This window comes from Protopterus annectens, chromosome 8.part1, assembly GCF_019279795.1.
Source record: "Protopterus annectens isolate FY-2018-M chromosome 8.part1, PAN1.0, whole genome shotgun sequence".
In the NCBI taxonomy this organism is placed as follows: Eukaryota; Metazoa; Chordata; order Ceratodontiformes; family Protopteridae; genus Protopterus; species Protopterus annectens.
Genome location: NC_056742.1, coordinates 138,032,807 through 138,049,137, shown reverse-complemented (window position 1 = coordinate 138,049,137; position 16,331 = coordinate 138,032,807). Strand labels below are relative to the sequence as shown.

The following is a 16,331-nucleotide window of genomic DNA, read 5'->3' as shown; positions in this document are numbered from 1 at the left end:
ACATGCGATGTTGGTAAATACACCACTGTTCCATGCAGTGCCTGCAATGTTTGTAATATTCTGAAATTTTCTATATAAAGCTTCACGTTCACATGTGGCAGTTTGGGGTGCCCCTTTCTATAGGAGACACTTATGAGTGGCTGCCTTTTGTGGGTACCCCTCAGAGATTAATGAAAGTGTGTATTTTTTGTTGCATTTTCTGTGTGCTGATTTACATTCACCTGCCTCATTGTCCTTATTTATATATATATATATATATATATATATATATATATGTATGTATATGTTTGTTTTCTGTTGTACTAGTGAAGCACCATCTTTTGTACCTACCCTAGCACAGTAGCACTATACTGTGTCCCAGTAATGTGTGTAGTCTGCCGTGTCGCCATCCTTTTGAAGTCTTTGCCTCCTTTGTAATTGTATGCAACTATCTTCCCCCGGATTAAATGTTTGTCTCTGCTTGATAATGGTATGCAGCCATCTTTCCCATGTCCCATCTAGTGTTTTTTGGCCATGTATAGATAATGCAGGTCATTTGCATGGAATATTATGCCTTTGCATTTTTTTGCCTCTGCAATTGGAGACAGTGGTCATTGACAGACTTGTGCACTGTGAGAATTCTTTGTCTGTGTTCTTGCCATCACATAGCTAAGAAAGTGGATTAGAGGCAACGGGTGCAGATGGCTTCCTTATTCCTGCCCCAGACCTTTTGGGGTCTGGTGTCAGTCCCCTTTTTATCTGTGAACTTTATTTAGTCATCAAGAATGTTCACGTTTAAAGTTCCGATTTCCTACAGACTCGTTAATTTCAAAAATGAGCTAGATCTGCAGTGTTGCTTATTTTACTCCTGACATGTAATTGGAGTACAGCACCGAAAATAAATGTCAAAGAATGCAGCTTTAAGATTTTTTTATTTAACTATTAAGTCAGACGCATATTATGATACTAGCTGGATTTCAATTTTTAGTTTACAGCTGTTGGTTTCCATTCTGATTATAGTGCCTTATGAAATAGTTCACTATACACTTATTTATTTTTATTTATTTTATTTTACATTTGTTGACCAGGATAGTCCGACTGGATACATGTCCAGTTTCATTGGAGGCCCGGGGAGAAAAGCTCCAAAGGTACAAAAGCAAACATAACATAATACAAATTAAACACAGTTTATAGACTCTGTTGAGAAGTATACGTTATACAATCTCCAAACTTACGATATGGCTTAACAAATTAAAACACAAATAAGTTCCAGTTAAAAATAGTATTGGTACACAAGTATAACTAAAGATTTAGTCAGGCTTGGAGCAAGGACATAACCACTGAGACTTGAAATACTGCTTGAGACTTTTCTTGAATTGAGATAGGGTAGTCTCTAGGGTAATGTCAGCAGGCAGTGAGTTCCAAGTTTTGCCAAAAGAGTTGGCGAACAGGGAGTCACCGGCTGAGTTGATGGATTTGATAGTTTGTACAACCAGTCTATTAGATGAGCGAAGTGGTCTTAGGTTGGAGTGGGGGTAGATAATGTTTTTTAGTGCAGGTGTATTTTCAGGTTGGTTAAGTACTTTATGAGCCACTATGAGTTGGTTGTACTGAAGTAGCCTGGGTAGTTCAAGCCATCCAAGATTATTTAGGTTTTTACAGTGATGTGTTCTGTAGGGCAGGCCAGTGGCAAATCTAGCTATGTGATTATAGCAGCTAGAGAGTTTAAATTCTGTTTTGTTTAAGTTGATAAGTAAAGGGTAGGCATAGAAAAGGGCAGAGAGTAGATGGGAGTGGGTAATGGCAGTTCTAGCAGGTGGGGTTAGGAATGGCTTAATCCTATATAATGAGCCAAGTTTTTTATTAATGGTTTTGATAGTTTTATTGACATGCACATCAAATTTAAGATTGTTGTCCACGATAACACCTAGCAGTTTCATGTGGACATCTGGGGAGATTGTTACCATTATTAGACTTAATGGAGAAGGATAACAATGGGGACCTTTGAGTGGGGGTGAAAAGTAGTAGCTTTGTTTTGTTGGGATTTAAAATCAGATGATCAGAAAGCCAGTTTTCAACTAAGTTAAAAGTGCTCTGTGTTATTGTCTGCAAATCTGGCTGGGAGGTGGCAGAGCAGATCAACGTGGAGTCGTCCGCGTATTGAATGCAGTTTGCTTTTGGGATGACAGTGTGAAGGTCATTAATGAAAATGGAAAACACAAGAGGTCCCAGAATAGACCCCTGGGGACACCTAAGGTGTTGGGTAGGAGGTTGGATAGTTTGTTCTGCCATAGGATGGCTTGTTGTCTATTACACATATAAGACTGAAACCGCTGGAGAGAGTGATTGCCTAAAGACATTGTTTTCAGGGTGTGGATGAGTAGATGGTGGTTAACCATATCGAAAGCCTTTGAGAGATCCAAAAAAGGGCTGAGGATAATTTATTATTGTTCCTGTTATAGTTTATAGCACTGTTTATTGTTTCTAGGTGAGGAGGGCTGTGGTGGTACTATGATGTGGCCTGAAGCCATGCTGAGAGTTAGCCAGTAGGTTTCTGGATTAGATAGTGCAGAAGCTGTTTATGGATGCACTTTTCCATAATTTTAGCCAGAGGTGATAAGATAGCTATGGGTCGAAAATTAGACAGTCCAGTAGAGCTACCACCTTTATGGAGGGGTATGACACAAGATATTTTCCAGATAGAGAGGACTGTATCTGGTACGATTGATTAGAATGGATGTGGGGTAAGCTGTGTTGTCTGCAGCTTTTTACAGATATTCAGCATGGAGAAGATCAGCAGATAGGGTAGTAGGTTTTAATTTTTTGATACGAATGAAAGATGTAGAGACTGGTTGGAAGCTAAAGGAGAGCTGGGTACTGGGAATGGCATCCTGTATGTTAGAGGAGTTCAGAGGTAACTGGCTAGCTAGGGCCTGGATAGTCTTGGTGAAGAAACTATTGAAGGTGTTGACATCCTCTGGTAGTTTATCAGTAGAGGCTGAGGGATTTGGAGTGGTGGTTTGTCCTGGGTGCAGTAGTTTATTTATACCTGCCCAGAACTTTTGAGGGTTGTTTTGATTTCCCTGCTGGAGATGGAAGTAGTAGTTTTTTTATCTAGTAAAATGGATCTTTTTGTCTCATTCCTTAATTACCAAAATGTAATTTTCTCTAGAGGGGTTTTAGTAGCAAGCCATGTAGCCCATGCCATATTTCTGAGTGTGATTTTTGATTTGGTATCTTTAGAGCGCCATGGTGTGATTTTTGTTTTGGTTCTAATGGAGCGAGCAGGGGCATTAGAATCGAGGATGGTAAGGAATTTATTGTTAAAGTAAGCAACGGCTTCATCCAGGGGCAAGGATTTTAGGGCAGACCAATTACATGATTTGAGTTTGTCCTGAAACTTGGTAGGATTAAAGGTTATAATTTTTTACTGTTCTGTAGGTGGGCTGATGGGGAATTATTGGTTTTGTGTTTACAAATAAAGGTAAAAAAGTGATCACTGAGGTCATCAGGAAGGGTCCCTGATGCATACATTTGGGGGTCACTATTGATTAGTATCTAGTCTAGTATACTTTCTTTGTTATTACGTTTACCTATCCTGGTAGGGGTGGATATGACCTGTGTAAACCCATATAGGTTTACATGGGTAGTAGGAGAATGCATGGAGTAGGTGTTCCAGTCAATGTTAAAATCTCCAAGTACTATGGTTTCTTGTGGATAGGTACTAGCTAACCAGTGGAGGATGTCTTCCAGGGTATTTGTATTATTCCCTGGGGGAATGTACATGCATACAATAATTATGCATTTGTTTTTATTAATCTGAAATTTGGTAGAAAGTATTTCTGCATTATTGACTTGGGGTGGTTGTATGGGGTCTAAAGTAACAGTGTAGATTTGAAGAGTACAGGTACCCCACCTCCCTTCCTAGTAGTGCGGTCAAGTCTAAGTATATTATACCCAGGTGGTAAAACGTCATTATCTGAAGCTGATGGCTTTAGCCAGGTTTCAGTTAAGCACAGTATATCAGGGGAATGAACTTCTAAGAGGGCGTGTAAGTTATGTACTTTATTGTTTATGCTTCTAATATTTACATGGCAGACCAGGAGGGAGTTGGGGGACCTGTTTATAGATAGTGTTTTAGTAAGATTATTAGCATTTGAGGTTGAGCTATAGAGTGGATGGGCCAGGGTTTGGGTGAATGTCTCCAGCCATTGTGAGGTTATAGTGTAAGTTTACAGTAAGCTTCAGGAATTTGTTTATTACTTTTTGATAAAGTTTGGATTTTGAGCTGATGTATATAGATTTAATCGGCTGTTGGTATATTGTGGTTAAAGAGTTTGATATAGGAGTAATTATTGGATGACCTGCCTTATTTGATACAGCTGGGATGGTTTGACATTTTGGGTAGTGAAATCCTAAGTAATACTGATCTACACTGTTTAAATTTAACTTTTCATATTTGTTTCCAGATTTATTGGTAGTGTACAACATTTAGAAAGATAATACATGTTGCTTAAGTGTACTACTATTAGCTTTTACATAATTTTGAAGTATATGTAATATTTTCCTTCTTTTAAAATTGGTTAATTTATTTTTAACTTATTGGCTAGGTGTACACAAAAAGAAGTATCTAAACAGAACTAGTCATGAATGTTCTCCTTCTTATCACTCATGAGTTACTGTTGCGTGTTGTCTCCTTGTCTATGAGCAAGGTATTTTATGGTAAATTAAGTGATAATTGTCTTTTTTGTGCTCTTAATTGCCCCTTAATATGTCATGTACTATATATGGTGGTACTTGAGGTCAAGGCTAAACTGCAGTTATAGAAAGAGAATAATAACAGTAATAAAAATAAAAGCGTGAGTGTTCTAAGAATAGGACAGCATGAAAGGAGGAGCAGTGTAAGATAAATGTGTGTTGTGCTCAGGATGCAGGGCAGTTGTTTGGTTCTGGATTCTTTGGGATGGTGGAAGACATGCATCTACAATAGAATGGAGGAGCTTTAAATAGTAAAGTATAAATGGTAGCTGATTGGCTAAGAATTATCAAGCAAGAAGAGCAGGGGTGTGACGTCACAAAACCAGTAGTCAGAAAAGGGTAGGAAAACTGGGGGGAGGCAGGGGACAGAAAGAGGTGATCAGAGAACATCAGATTAGTTCAGGCAAGTGGTCTGGCACAGAGAAAAACAGTAACAGGATAATGTAGCCACAAAAGAGAAATTAGTGAGAAAGGAGTCAAGTTAGAATAGGTGCAGCCAGCAGTGACAAGCGATGAAGTCAAATGTGGCTATGTTGAAGGGATATGAACAGAGAGGGATAGAGCAAGAAAGAGATGGAAGAGTAGGTAGGACTTGTAGGAGGAGTACAGGAAAGGGATCAGATTCAACACAGGTAGAAAACCAGCACATGGAGGAGAGCTAACATGCTAGAAATGGAGGGGGAAGGTTACAGATAGGAGGGATGGTAGCATGGGACAAGCAAAAGAGATGGTAGTCATTATGTGGACAGAAAGAGGGTTTTGGTGACTGGAGACACTGTCTCCAAGCAGAGTAAGAGTCATGGTAGGAGAGACAACCTGCTTTGAGTCTTAAAGTTAATAAGTCTTAGGAGGAGTGATGTATGCATGTTAAGTTGTGTAGACACAAGGGACCTTTAAGGGGAGTCACCTGAGGTGGTGACATGCAGGGCCAGAGAGACTGCAGAGAGATAAGAGGAGAGGTGCTGGAGGAACCATTATTAGAAATGTTACCTCTGTGGCAGCCAGCACAGGCTGAGAGATAGGCTTAGAGATAATTTTGGAGACTGGAAGCAAATTCAGGGAATAAACAAGCAGTGGGCATGAGTAAGAGATAGAGTACTTGGGCATTTGTGAAATAGGCAAAATAGTAAGGCCAGTGGGGGGGGGTATATTGGAAAGTGAGACTATCAATCAGAGCAAATGATAGGGTATACGTTGGAAAGGTAGAGAAAATGCAAGAAGGCTAGTACAAAGGCAACAATGTGGTGAGGCAGCAAGGGCGCAAGCTGAGTTGTTGGCAAAAGAGATCCGAAGGAGCAGGTATGGGGGTTGAGGGGGGGTGACACAAGCAGTATTACTCAAACCTGTGTAATACCTCTGAAATCTTTGAATTAAAGATGTAGTCTGAGTTGCAAAAAATTGTCATTGTTCTATTGCAGTACTGACTCTTTTATGCTCTCTCTGGGTACCTTCATCTTTCCTAGGATGATCCAGGAACCCCCCTTACCTCCAGGCTGGGAGATGAAATACACCAATGAAGGAGTCCGTTATTTTGTGGACCATAATACCAGAACCACCACTTTTAAAGATCCTCGTCCAGGATTTGATTCAGGGTAAGTGAAGTCAGGTAACTTCCCTGTTTGTATTGTGGATAGTCTTGTATAATTTTAGATCTTTTCACTTACACTGAAACATAGGTTCATAGGTAGGTACTAGGCTAGCGGCCCAAGGGCCTACGTAAGCCTAGCCAACAAGGTTCCCTGGCTTACGCTACCCAAGAAAGTTATTTTCCTGTGCCCTGTCAAGCAGAGCCACAGAAGTGATCCCCGGGGTGTATTTCCTATTTCCCAAATAATCAACCCTTGCATGTCTCAAACCCAGGACCCTGCATACCATAGCCACAGTGATTTACCACTACACCATTGGAGCACTTAAAAAGGTCAGATTCTTTTTGGTCCACCTAATCTGCTCATTTGTTCAGTGGATCTGATTGTAAAGTACTGCTGTGAGTTACAAGATCTGGCTCTGCAGTGTTCCTTCACTGAAGTATACCCTTTTACCATTTTAACTTTCTCTGTGCCCTTTGAAAGATGCACAGAAATGCATTTCCGGAAAGGTAAGAATCATATAAAGCCATTCTGAAATCTGATTGCTCTTTTTACATTACTTTTGAGGTAAATCATATTTGGAATAATGTTTTCCTAGCAAGCATGTTTTTTTCGTCATAGAAGCAGTTTGTTGCTATTAATTTAATTTCTCAGACTTGAGTAACTCCTTTTCCTTTTCCAGAAAGATAGCAGAAGATGCAGTGCAGATTTTAATGATGTCTGCATACAATACTGCATGTTGTATCATAGCGAGTAACAAGTCAGAGACAGATCTGAACAGAAGTGGGACAAATCCAGAAATAATCAGGGACAATTTTAAAATATTAATACTATTAACTTGAACCATTGACAGAAAAAGAGAATGAGCATTAATACACATTTTCTGAAGTGAAGAAGTCTATAAATTTAATTATTGACACCATTTATTAGGTGGTCAAGGACACCACATACACAAACCCTGTAGATACAGCCAACCTGCTGGCAAACAGGTTCAGTGAAAACTTCACTCTTCTGTCCCCATCAGTAAATCAGGACATCCCCACTTCCTGCCCCCCTCCCCTTATCTGTGGGGAGCAAGTCATCACTGCCCTCTCAAAGGCAAAAAATACATCCTCCATGGGACCTGATAACATCCCAGGCTGCATCCTGCATGAACTCAGGCAGGAACTTGCAGCACCATTAGGCACCCTATTCAACCAAAGCCTGAGTACCGGCTTCATCCCAGGTGAGTGGAGGACAGCTACAGTCATCCCTTTGCACAAAGATGGAGCATTCACCGATCCAGGAAATTATAGACCAGGCAGCCTAACTAGCCTGATCTGCAAGGCCATGGAGCGGATTATCATGGACCTCATTAACAAGGACATTGGCAACCTCCAGACACTTGATTCCACACAGTTTGATTTTGTCAAGGGGAGGTCATGCCTGTTAAATTTGGTCAACGTCTTTGAGACAGTCACCAATGCCATGAAAGCACACTGCCTACCTTGACCTGGCCTTCAATACTGTTCCCCATTCGGGTATAATAGATAAACTCTCTCAACTAGGCATCAATCCATATGTTATCAGATGGGTAGCAAACTGGCTCACTGATAGAACCCACCTAGTCAGAATAGGGGAAGCCACTTCAAGTAGTAGACCCATAACAAGCGGTGTACCACAGGGATCGGTCTTGGAGCCTCTGCTGTTTGGGATATACTTCTCACAGGTGCAGGCCAAATCTAGTGGGATATGGCTGAACAGGTTTGCAGATGACAGCAAACTGGGTGCTGTCATCCGTTCCCCTAGTGATGTGGACATCCTCCAAGAGGGTCTCACCCAAACAAATGACTGGTGCCAGAAACATGGCCTCAAACTGAATGCCAGAAAATGCATCATCATCCCTTTTGGGGAGAATGACATCCACACAAATTATCACATTGATAATAAGGCACTAAGCACACAATCAGTCGTGAGGGACTTTGGAACCTAGGTTGCTAGCAAATTGACTTTTGACCACCATATTGCCTCCATTGTACGGAAAGCTTTCTACATATCCCACAACATTAGTAAGGGTATCTCATCCAGGGACAAGGTGGTCATAACATCCCTGTATTCTTCCCTTATTAAGACCGATTATTGAATACAGTGCCCTTTTTGGCATGTACCTCACAAAGCACATGCAGCAGCTGGCTAGACCACAGAGATTCCTCACCCAGAGAATCCAGGGCCTCAAACATCTACCTTACACAGGTAGGCTAAAAGCCCTGTCCCTCTATTCAGTCTCCTGCAGACTCCTCAGAGGTGACCTCTGTCTGGCATACAAAGCCATCTCAGACCCCGTCCTGATGGGACTGCTAAATATCCTCAAGTCAAGCTCCACTCGAATAATCCACACGCGGGACCTTAACCTGATCTGTGACATCAATAGGACTTGTTGGCGGGACAGATTTGTGTCCCAGAGACTCCCCCTTTTGTGGAATAGACTCCCTCTCCATGTAAAGCAGAGTACCTCATTAAACTTTTTTAAGCTCAGCCTGGATAACTGGATGGGGAACAGAAAATACACCCCTGGGATTCCACCTATGTCTCTGCTGGACAGTGGTATAGGGTGCTGACTTGTTGGAGCATGGGCTAAATTCTTCGCTATACTTGTAAGGCCCTCAGTGCCAATAGCCTAGTAACTTCCTGTGATCCTAAGTGCAAATCACCACCTTTTCTCCAAAGTCACCAGTTTTAGGAGGATAAATTAAGAACGACAGCGCTAAAATTTGAGTCAAAATCAGGGATGTCCCTAAAAATTAAGGACAGTTGAGAGATTCGAGTGTATATATGGATCTACTACACATGACCGAAAACTCATTTGATTGAAATTCGTTTGACTGAGACCACAATACCCAGTTTACAAAATACTGAAAACTCATTTGACTGAATCTCATTATACTGAAAGCTTACAATGCTGAATTTCAATATACTAAATTTTAAACCATAGACATGCACACTTACAACAACAATGACTAACTCATTCCAGAACTTAAAAACTACTTACTTATGCTCTTAACAGAAACTGGAGAATATAAAACCAAACTAGGTGGGGGGCTGTGTCCCCCACACCCCATTGCTATATATACTAACTCCAGGATCGCACTACAGTGGGCCAAAGGGGATATACCTTTTACTCACCTTACAGTACTCTACACGCTGCCACTACTGCTGGGAATGCACAAAACATCTGCCATATTACTTTAGATACTTCCCATAAAAATGTAGAGAGACATACTCACATTTAAAAACACTACAACACTACTTTCTACATCTATCGGTATTCTAATAGTCAGCACGTTAAGTTACAGTAATTCTTTTTATCACAAGCAAGTCACAGGTGAAGGGAAACCCACATCACGTCTATGGCTTAAAATTCAGTATAGTGAGATTCAATCAAATGAGTTTACAGTATTTTGAAAATTAGGTATTGTGGTCTCAGTCAAATGAAATTTAGTCAAATGAGTTTTCAGTCATGTGAAGAAGACCTGTATATATATATATATATATATATATATATATATATATATATATATATATATATATGGATCTACTTTACAAGCTCAAAATTTCAAAACTTCAAACTGCAACTGGTCGAGACCATAAGATCAAAGTTTTGAAACTTTGAAATTGTAATAAACAACATTTTTTTTCACGTTTTTGCAGGGGGACATACCCCCTGTACCCCCACACTCCCTGTTAATAAGTATACCAACGCTGAAATCCGACTACAGTTAAAGAAAATGGTAAATTTCCTGTTCTGCACTGTACAGCGATCTCCTTTCAAAACGTTCAAAGTTTTGCCCCCACACCTTCTCTAACTATATATACTAACTCCAGGATCGAACTGCAGTGGGGAAAAGGTATATAGTATATTCTGGTTTTATATCGTCCACTTTACAATTCAGTATATTGAAATTTAGCATTGTAAGATTTCAGTATTATGGGTTTCAGTCAAGTGATTTTTCAGTGTTTTGAAAATTTCAGTCTTATGGTCTCAGTCAAATGGGATTCAGTCAAATGCAGTTTCTATCATCTGATAGGGATCCATATATATTTATATATATATATATAGATATATATATATATATATATATATATATATATATATATATATATATACATATACACAGTGGATATAAAAAGTTTACACACCCCTGTTAAAATGCCAGGTTTTTGTGATATAAAAAAATGAGATCACAATAAATCATTGCAAAACTTTTCCCACCTTTAATGTGCCCTGTAACCTGTACAATACAATTGAAAAAAAAACAAATCCGTTAGGGGAAAAAATATAAAAAATAAAAAATGTACAATACCCTGGTTGCATAAGTGTGCACACCCTTAAACTAATACTTTTTTGTGTGCACACCATTAAACTAATACTTTGTTGAAGCATCTTTTGATTTAATTACAGCATTCAGTCTTCCTGGGTAGGAGTCTTATCAGCATGGCACATCTTGACTTGGCATTATTTGCCTACTCTTCCTTGCAGAAGTGCTCCAAGTCTGTCAGATTGTGAGGGCATCTCTTGTGCACAGCCCTCTTCAGGTCACCCCACAGATTTTCTATTGGATTTAGGTCTGGGCTGTGGCTGGGCCATTCCAAAACTTTAATTTTTTTTCTGATGAAGCCATTCTTTTGATGATTTGGATGTATGTTTGGGGTCACTGCTGTGTTGAAAGGTGAAATTCCTCTTCATCTTCAGCTTTCTAGCAGATGCTTGAAGATTTTGGGCCAAAAGTGACTGGTATTTGGAACTGTTCATAATTTCTTCAACCTTGACTAAAGCCCTAGTACCAGCTGAAGAAAAGCAAACCCAAAGCATGATACTGCCACACCATGCTTCACCATGGGGAATGGTGTTCTTTTGGTGATGTGAAGTGTTGTTTTTGTGCCAAATGTACCTTTTGGAATTTTGGCCAAAAAGTTCAACCTTGGTCTCATCAGACCATAACACATTTTCCCACATGTCTTTGGGAGACTTGATGTATTGTTTTTCAAATTTTAGCCTGTCCTGGATGTTTTTCTGTGTAAGAAAAACCCTACTCCATAGTCTAGACATATGGAGAATACGGCAGATTGTTGTTACATGTAGTAAACAACCAGTACTTGTCAGAAATTCGTGCAGCTTCTTCAGTGTTACTGTACGTCTCTTGGCAGCCTCCCTGACCAGTTTTCATCTTGTCTTTTCATCAATTTTGGAGGGACATCCAGTTCTTTGCAACGTCATTGTTGTCCCATATTTTCTCCACTTTTTGATGACTGTCTTCACTGTGTCCCATGGTATATCCAATGCTGTGGAAATTGTTCTGTACCCTTCTCCTGACTGATACCTTTCAACAGTGAGATCCCTTTGATGCTTTGTAAGCTCTCTGTGAACCATGGCTTTTGCTGTAGCAGGCAACTGAGTAAATGTCAGGAAAATCCTACTAGGACAGCTGAACTTTATTTGGGGTTAATCAGAGTCTCTTTAATTGATGGCAGGTGTGTACCCAAGAAGACTGACTGCTGTAATTAAATCAAAAGGTGCTTCAACAAAGTATTAGTTTAAGGGTGTGCACACACAACAAAGTATTAGTTTAAGGGTAGGCACACGTATGCCACCAGCATATTGTACGTTTTTTATTTTTTATATTTTTCCCCTAACAGATTTGTTTGTTTTTCATTGAATTGTACAGGTTATAGATCACATTAAAGGTGGGAAAAGTTTTCAAATGATTTATTGTGGTCTCATTTTTTTTTATATCACAAAAAAACTGGCATTTTAACAGGGGTGTGTAAACTTTGTATATCCACTGTATATATGCCCACACATATACATACACAAACAGGTGCGTTTGTGTGTGCCCTGAAGGACTGCAGGAAGTTACTTTTGCTGTTTTTTTCTCATTTTTTTTTTTATCCTGGGTGAAGAATCCATCCAATTTAAAAGTTGTTTTGGACTAAAAGGGTGGAGTAGTTTATTATTTACAGGTACATAACTTTAGAAATGAATCACTTCCTTTACTGGTTGTTTCTGGAGCATATTGTCCACTGAAATCTCCAGCAGTGCCCTTAGAGATAGTGTCTACATTGTCAAGAAACAGAGCATTGTGGATGTTGCATAGAACGAGGGCATGGATTTCCAGGGTTTAAATGAGCATGTATTTAATGGAGTACATTTTTCTGAATAACTCTCAGAAACATCGAGTTATACTGGCTAGAAGATGTATACAGCTGTTAAACTTAATGCCACCGACAAGAATCTGTACCAACTAGATAAGAAAATTAACTCATCTAGAAGGCACATTGTTGTAGTTATAAGGGACAGCATTTGAAAATTAAGTATTCGGTTTATTAAATGTGCAGGGGCAGCATTTAAATACAAGGTGGAACTTTCTAACTATTACCTTGAGAATCTGACTGCCCGAGCTTCAAGACTTTCTGTTTTAGGCCTATTACTGCCTCCCAAATCACCTCTATATTAGGATTCTCAAACTGCGGTGGTGGTTCTGCGGTAGCATTGTCGCCTCATAGCAAGACATTGTCCCGTTCGATTCTCAGCTAGAGCATCTTCTGTGTGGAGGCATACGTGAATGGGGCGTGCCTTCATTGAAGGTTGTGCGTCAGGGCTGGTAACCCGGTACGTAAAAATCCACTACCAATCATTAGCGGACCGGAGTTCCGCTGTGGCGCCCCCTAACCGGGAAAAGCCGAAAGACACAAACATTAGGATTTCTCTGCATATTGAGTCCTATGTCACCATATGTTACTTTATTAAATTTGTTTTACAAAAAAAAAAAAAATCCAAACAGTCTAAAAGCTGGAGATAATGCCTTCAACATCCATTTAACTTTTATATAACCGTTCCCATTTTGTCGCATCTTAAGGAAGGTTATATGCATGTAGTGGACCAAAACTACCATAAAACACAATCATTTCCTTCTCTCTAACTTCTCAATGGCCAAAATTCAGAAAACTATACTTCTGCAAAATGTGGCCAGATATCAGTCATCCAGTTGGCCTGCACCATGGCTTTGAGGTTCAGTAATCAGTTTTGTTGCTGAAGAAGCCAGCTGGGGAGGGATGGGAGTGAGAAACCGAAGCCAATTTCTGCACCCCTGGAGGGAATGTATTACTAAAGATCCTCTGTAAGTGTTCTGATTTGAGGCAGACCAGGCACTGCAGAATGTGCAATTTATAATTCAGACTGCTAGCCTGCCAAGGAATCCACTTTCTATCTAATGGGAAGAGATTTTAGGGGAGCGCAAAAATATTTCCTAACTTGGAATGTGTGATGGTCACTATCTTCAAATCATGCCTCCTCTTCTGGCATCCTAAAACACCAGGGATCTGGAGGAATGAATTATCTAATATAGGTTAGAGGAGTTCAGTTGTTATGAGTATTTATTTATTATTTTCTTTGTTAACTAGGTGGGTGGGCTGGTCGGTTTCAGCCATGACGTAGGCCATTTATACATCACTGCAGCTGCGTAGAATATATGATAGTATAATACAGGTTTAGGATAAGACATTATAAAAAATACTGCAGTTTTATAATTAGATACTCTACATGTAGTGACACAATCATCTGTATATATGGAAGCTAATGGTACAGGGAGGGAGTCATGTACATTTGCTTGTTGCTCTGTAATTGCTGGCCTTTATCAGAGTATGGAGGTCCAGAAAAGCTGTTTAAAAAAATAACTATCAGTCGGTTTATCATTTGTGTGAACATTTCTCAAATCTACTGTACTCTTCACCCACTGGCTCTTTGAGTGAAGAATTCCCAAAATGTACTGTGTTCTTCACTCACTGGCTGAATTTCATTGTGACTTGGCTGGTTATAGTGATAGTAATAGCATCTCCCTCTCTCTCTGTCTTTTAACAGCACTAAATCTGCAGATGTTAGCCAGAAAGCTGTAGAGAGTTCACTTGAATTTTCATTTGGCTATTGGAGTTTTTCTCAGCATGCATTTTCCGTGGTCCCAAGCCATCCTTCCTAGTAACTCTTCCCTTGCCTAACTTGTTATATGATGCACCCTTTCTGCTTTCACTTCTGACAAACTCCTTCGTGTTCTGTAGTGTGAATACATTTTCTTTTTTAACACAGCAATACTCATCCAGTTGGGATTGCAACAATCAGTTTAATACAGTGGAACTACAGGCACTTAAGTAGTCCTCCAAGTGTTTGATGTGTGCCTGCTACTTGTAATTTGATGTGAATGATTCTCCTGAAGATATGGTTGTTGCTTTTGTAAGCATTCGTGATTTTATACATTTTGGCTTAGTAACTGCTGTAGGTGTTGTTGATTCAGGGGAAAAACATTGTGTATTGCAGTAGAAGGTGAGTTAAGAGTTTGAAGCAGGCAGGCAGATCTCCATTGCAATTGGAAAGGTGCACCTACCTCTAGAGCTATATCAAGGCCATCGCCCTTCAAGGAAGTGGATGTTTAGCTTCTGGATGTAGAAAAGAGTATGGCAATGAGTCTTGAGGGAACCTAATGCAGACTGAAGGATATCTTTGAAAAGTGAATTTTTGAAAGTATCCCTTTAACCTGAATTGTAGCTAGTGTCCTGTGTTTTATCAAAAATAAGGCTCGCCCAGTTCTCACAGTGATGGCAAATAGGCCAAGAGCCAGGAACACTGAAGTAATTGGTCCATTAAAAGTATTTTGAAAAAAATAAGAATTTATTCCATAAAAAAGGTTTCTTCAAAATGTTATGTGCTTTTGTCCTTACATAAACCAGGACTTCATCAGAACTAACAATCACTAAAAGACAAAGAATTATTTAACACACTAATTAGTCATATCATAAATCAGTAATATTATTGTAAATGTATTTACACGTAATCAAACACAGCATCCATTAAAAATTATTTTCAAGACATTAAAAACAAGTTAAAGTGAATAAATATAGAAATAAAATTAAAAATAAACAGTATGATGCCCATTTTTCTAAACAATATTACAGTTTGGCTGTTCACAACTTAAACAAACTATTTAAGGCTACAGCCTCATTCAACCTAGGAAGCTCACTAGCATTAAGTCTAACTTGTCATAACAATTCACAAAATACTAATTTATTTCATATGGGAAACCTCTCGGATCTATAGGAACTTGCTGTAAATCAAAAATATTTTTGTTCAGGTTGCAATTATTTTTATGTTTATTTAAAATATTCTTCAAATTGCTGATACTAATGTCATAATAATGCTCATAAATCCTCTTTTTTAGCTTATGCTTAGCGTTCCCTACATAAAACCAATGGCAGTAATCACAAAAGGCTAAATAAGCTACACTGTTCGTGTTACAGTCATAACTGTCATTGAACCTAAATGTGTACATACTAGAGTTTAATAATACACACTCCCCTTCAGAAATGTATCTACATTGCTTACAACATCCACACTTTTTGGTGCCAAACTTCTTTCATTGAAGAAATTTTTATAAGTGCTCCTTGTACTGAGCATTCGAAGGATTCCTGTCTCCAGGTTTCTGGCTGGTAAAAGGGAACAGTTCAACATTGATGTGGTATGTAAATAAGCAAGTGGCAGAAGTTGATATTGCTTTTGTAGTTTAACCATGCAGATAGTAGGATTTGGAGCTATCCATTGATCTGCAGTTTTGAACAGCTCATCTTTCAGTCATGGACAGTCTTCTGTCAGACAGACTTATTCAAATAGTTCACCTTGACTACTTGCAGCAACTCCATTCTCATATGTTCCAGAATCTTTTTTAAACACCTTTATCAAATTATCCCCTAAGCAAACTTACATTTATGTAAAAGAACACAAACCTTGTTAACATATTCACGGTTACAAACATTATACAGCAAATAGATACATTTTTATATACAATTATCAATTCAGCATCACATAGCTTGATCAATTCCTGCCTTCCCTTAAACCTCACTCTCCAAAACATTGTTCTGCATGTATTGTTTCCACAATTTCCATTTTGTTCTATGTAATTTGCTCCTACCCTTTTCTAAAGGTCTCAA

General features: G+C 39.1%; 1 protein-coding gene across 5 annotated transcripts in view; it reads left to right on the top strand.

Annotated features, from left to right (window-relative positions):
- Window positions 1–16,331, top strand: part of WWP2 (WW domain containing E3 ubiquitin protein ligase 2) — a 1,859,587-nt gene that overhangs the window by 1,465,726 nt on the left and 377,530 nt on the right. For 4 of the 5 annotated variants that reach the window (XM_044081779.1, XM_044081780.1, XM_044081782.1 and 1 more), the window contains one exon: window positions 6,201–6,329. The exons of the other annotated variant lie outside the window; for it this stretch is intronic. In XM_044081779.1, the coding sequence (XP_043937714.1) occupies window positions 6,201–6,329 (129 nt within the window). The remainder of the gene's footprint in view (window positions 1–6,200; window positions 6,330–16,331) is intronic. 5 annotated transcript variants of the gene reach the window in all.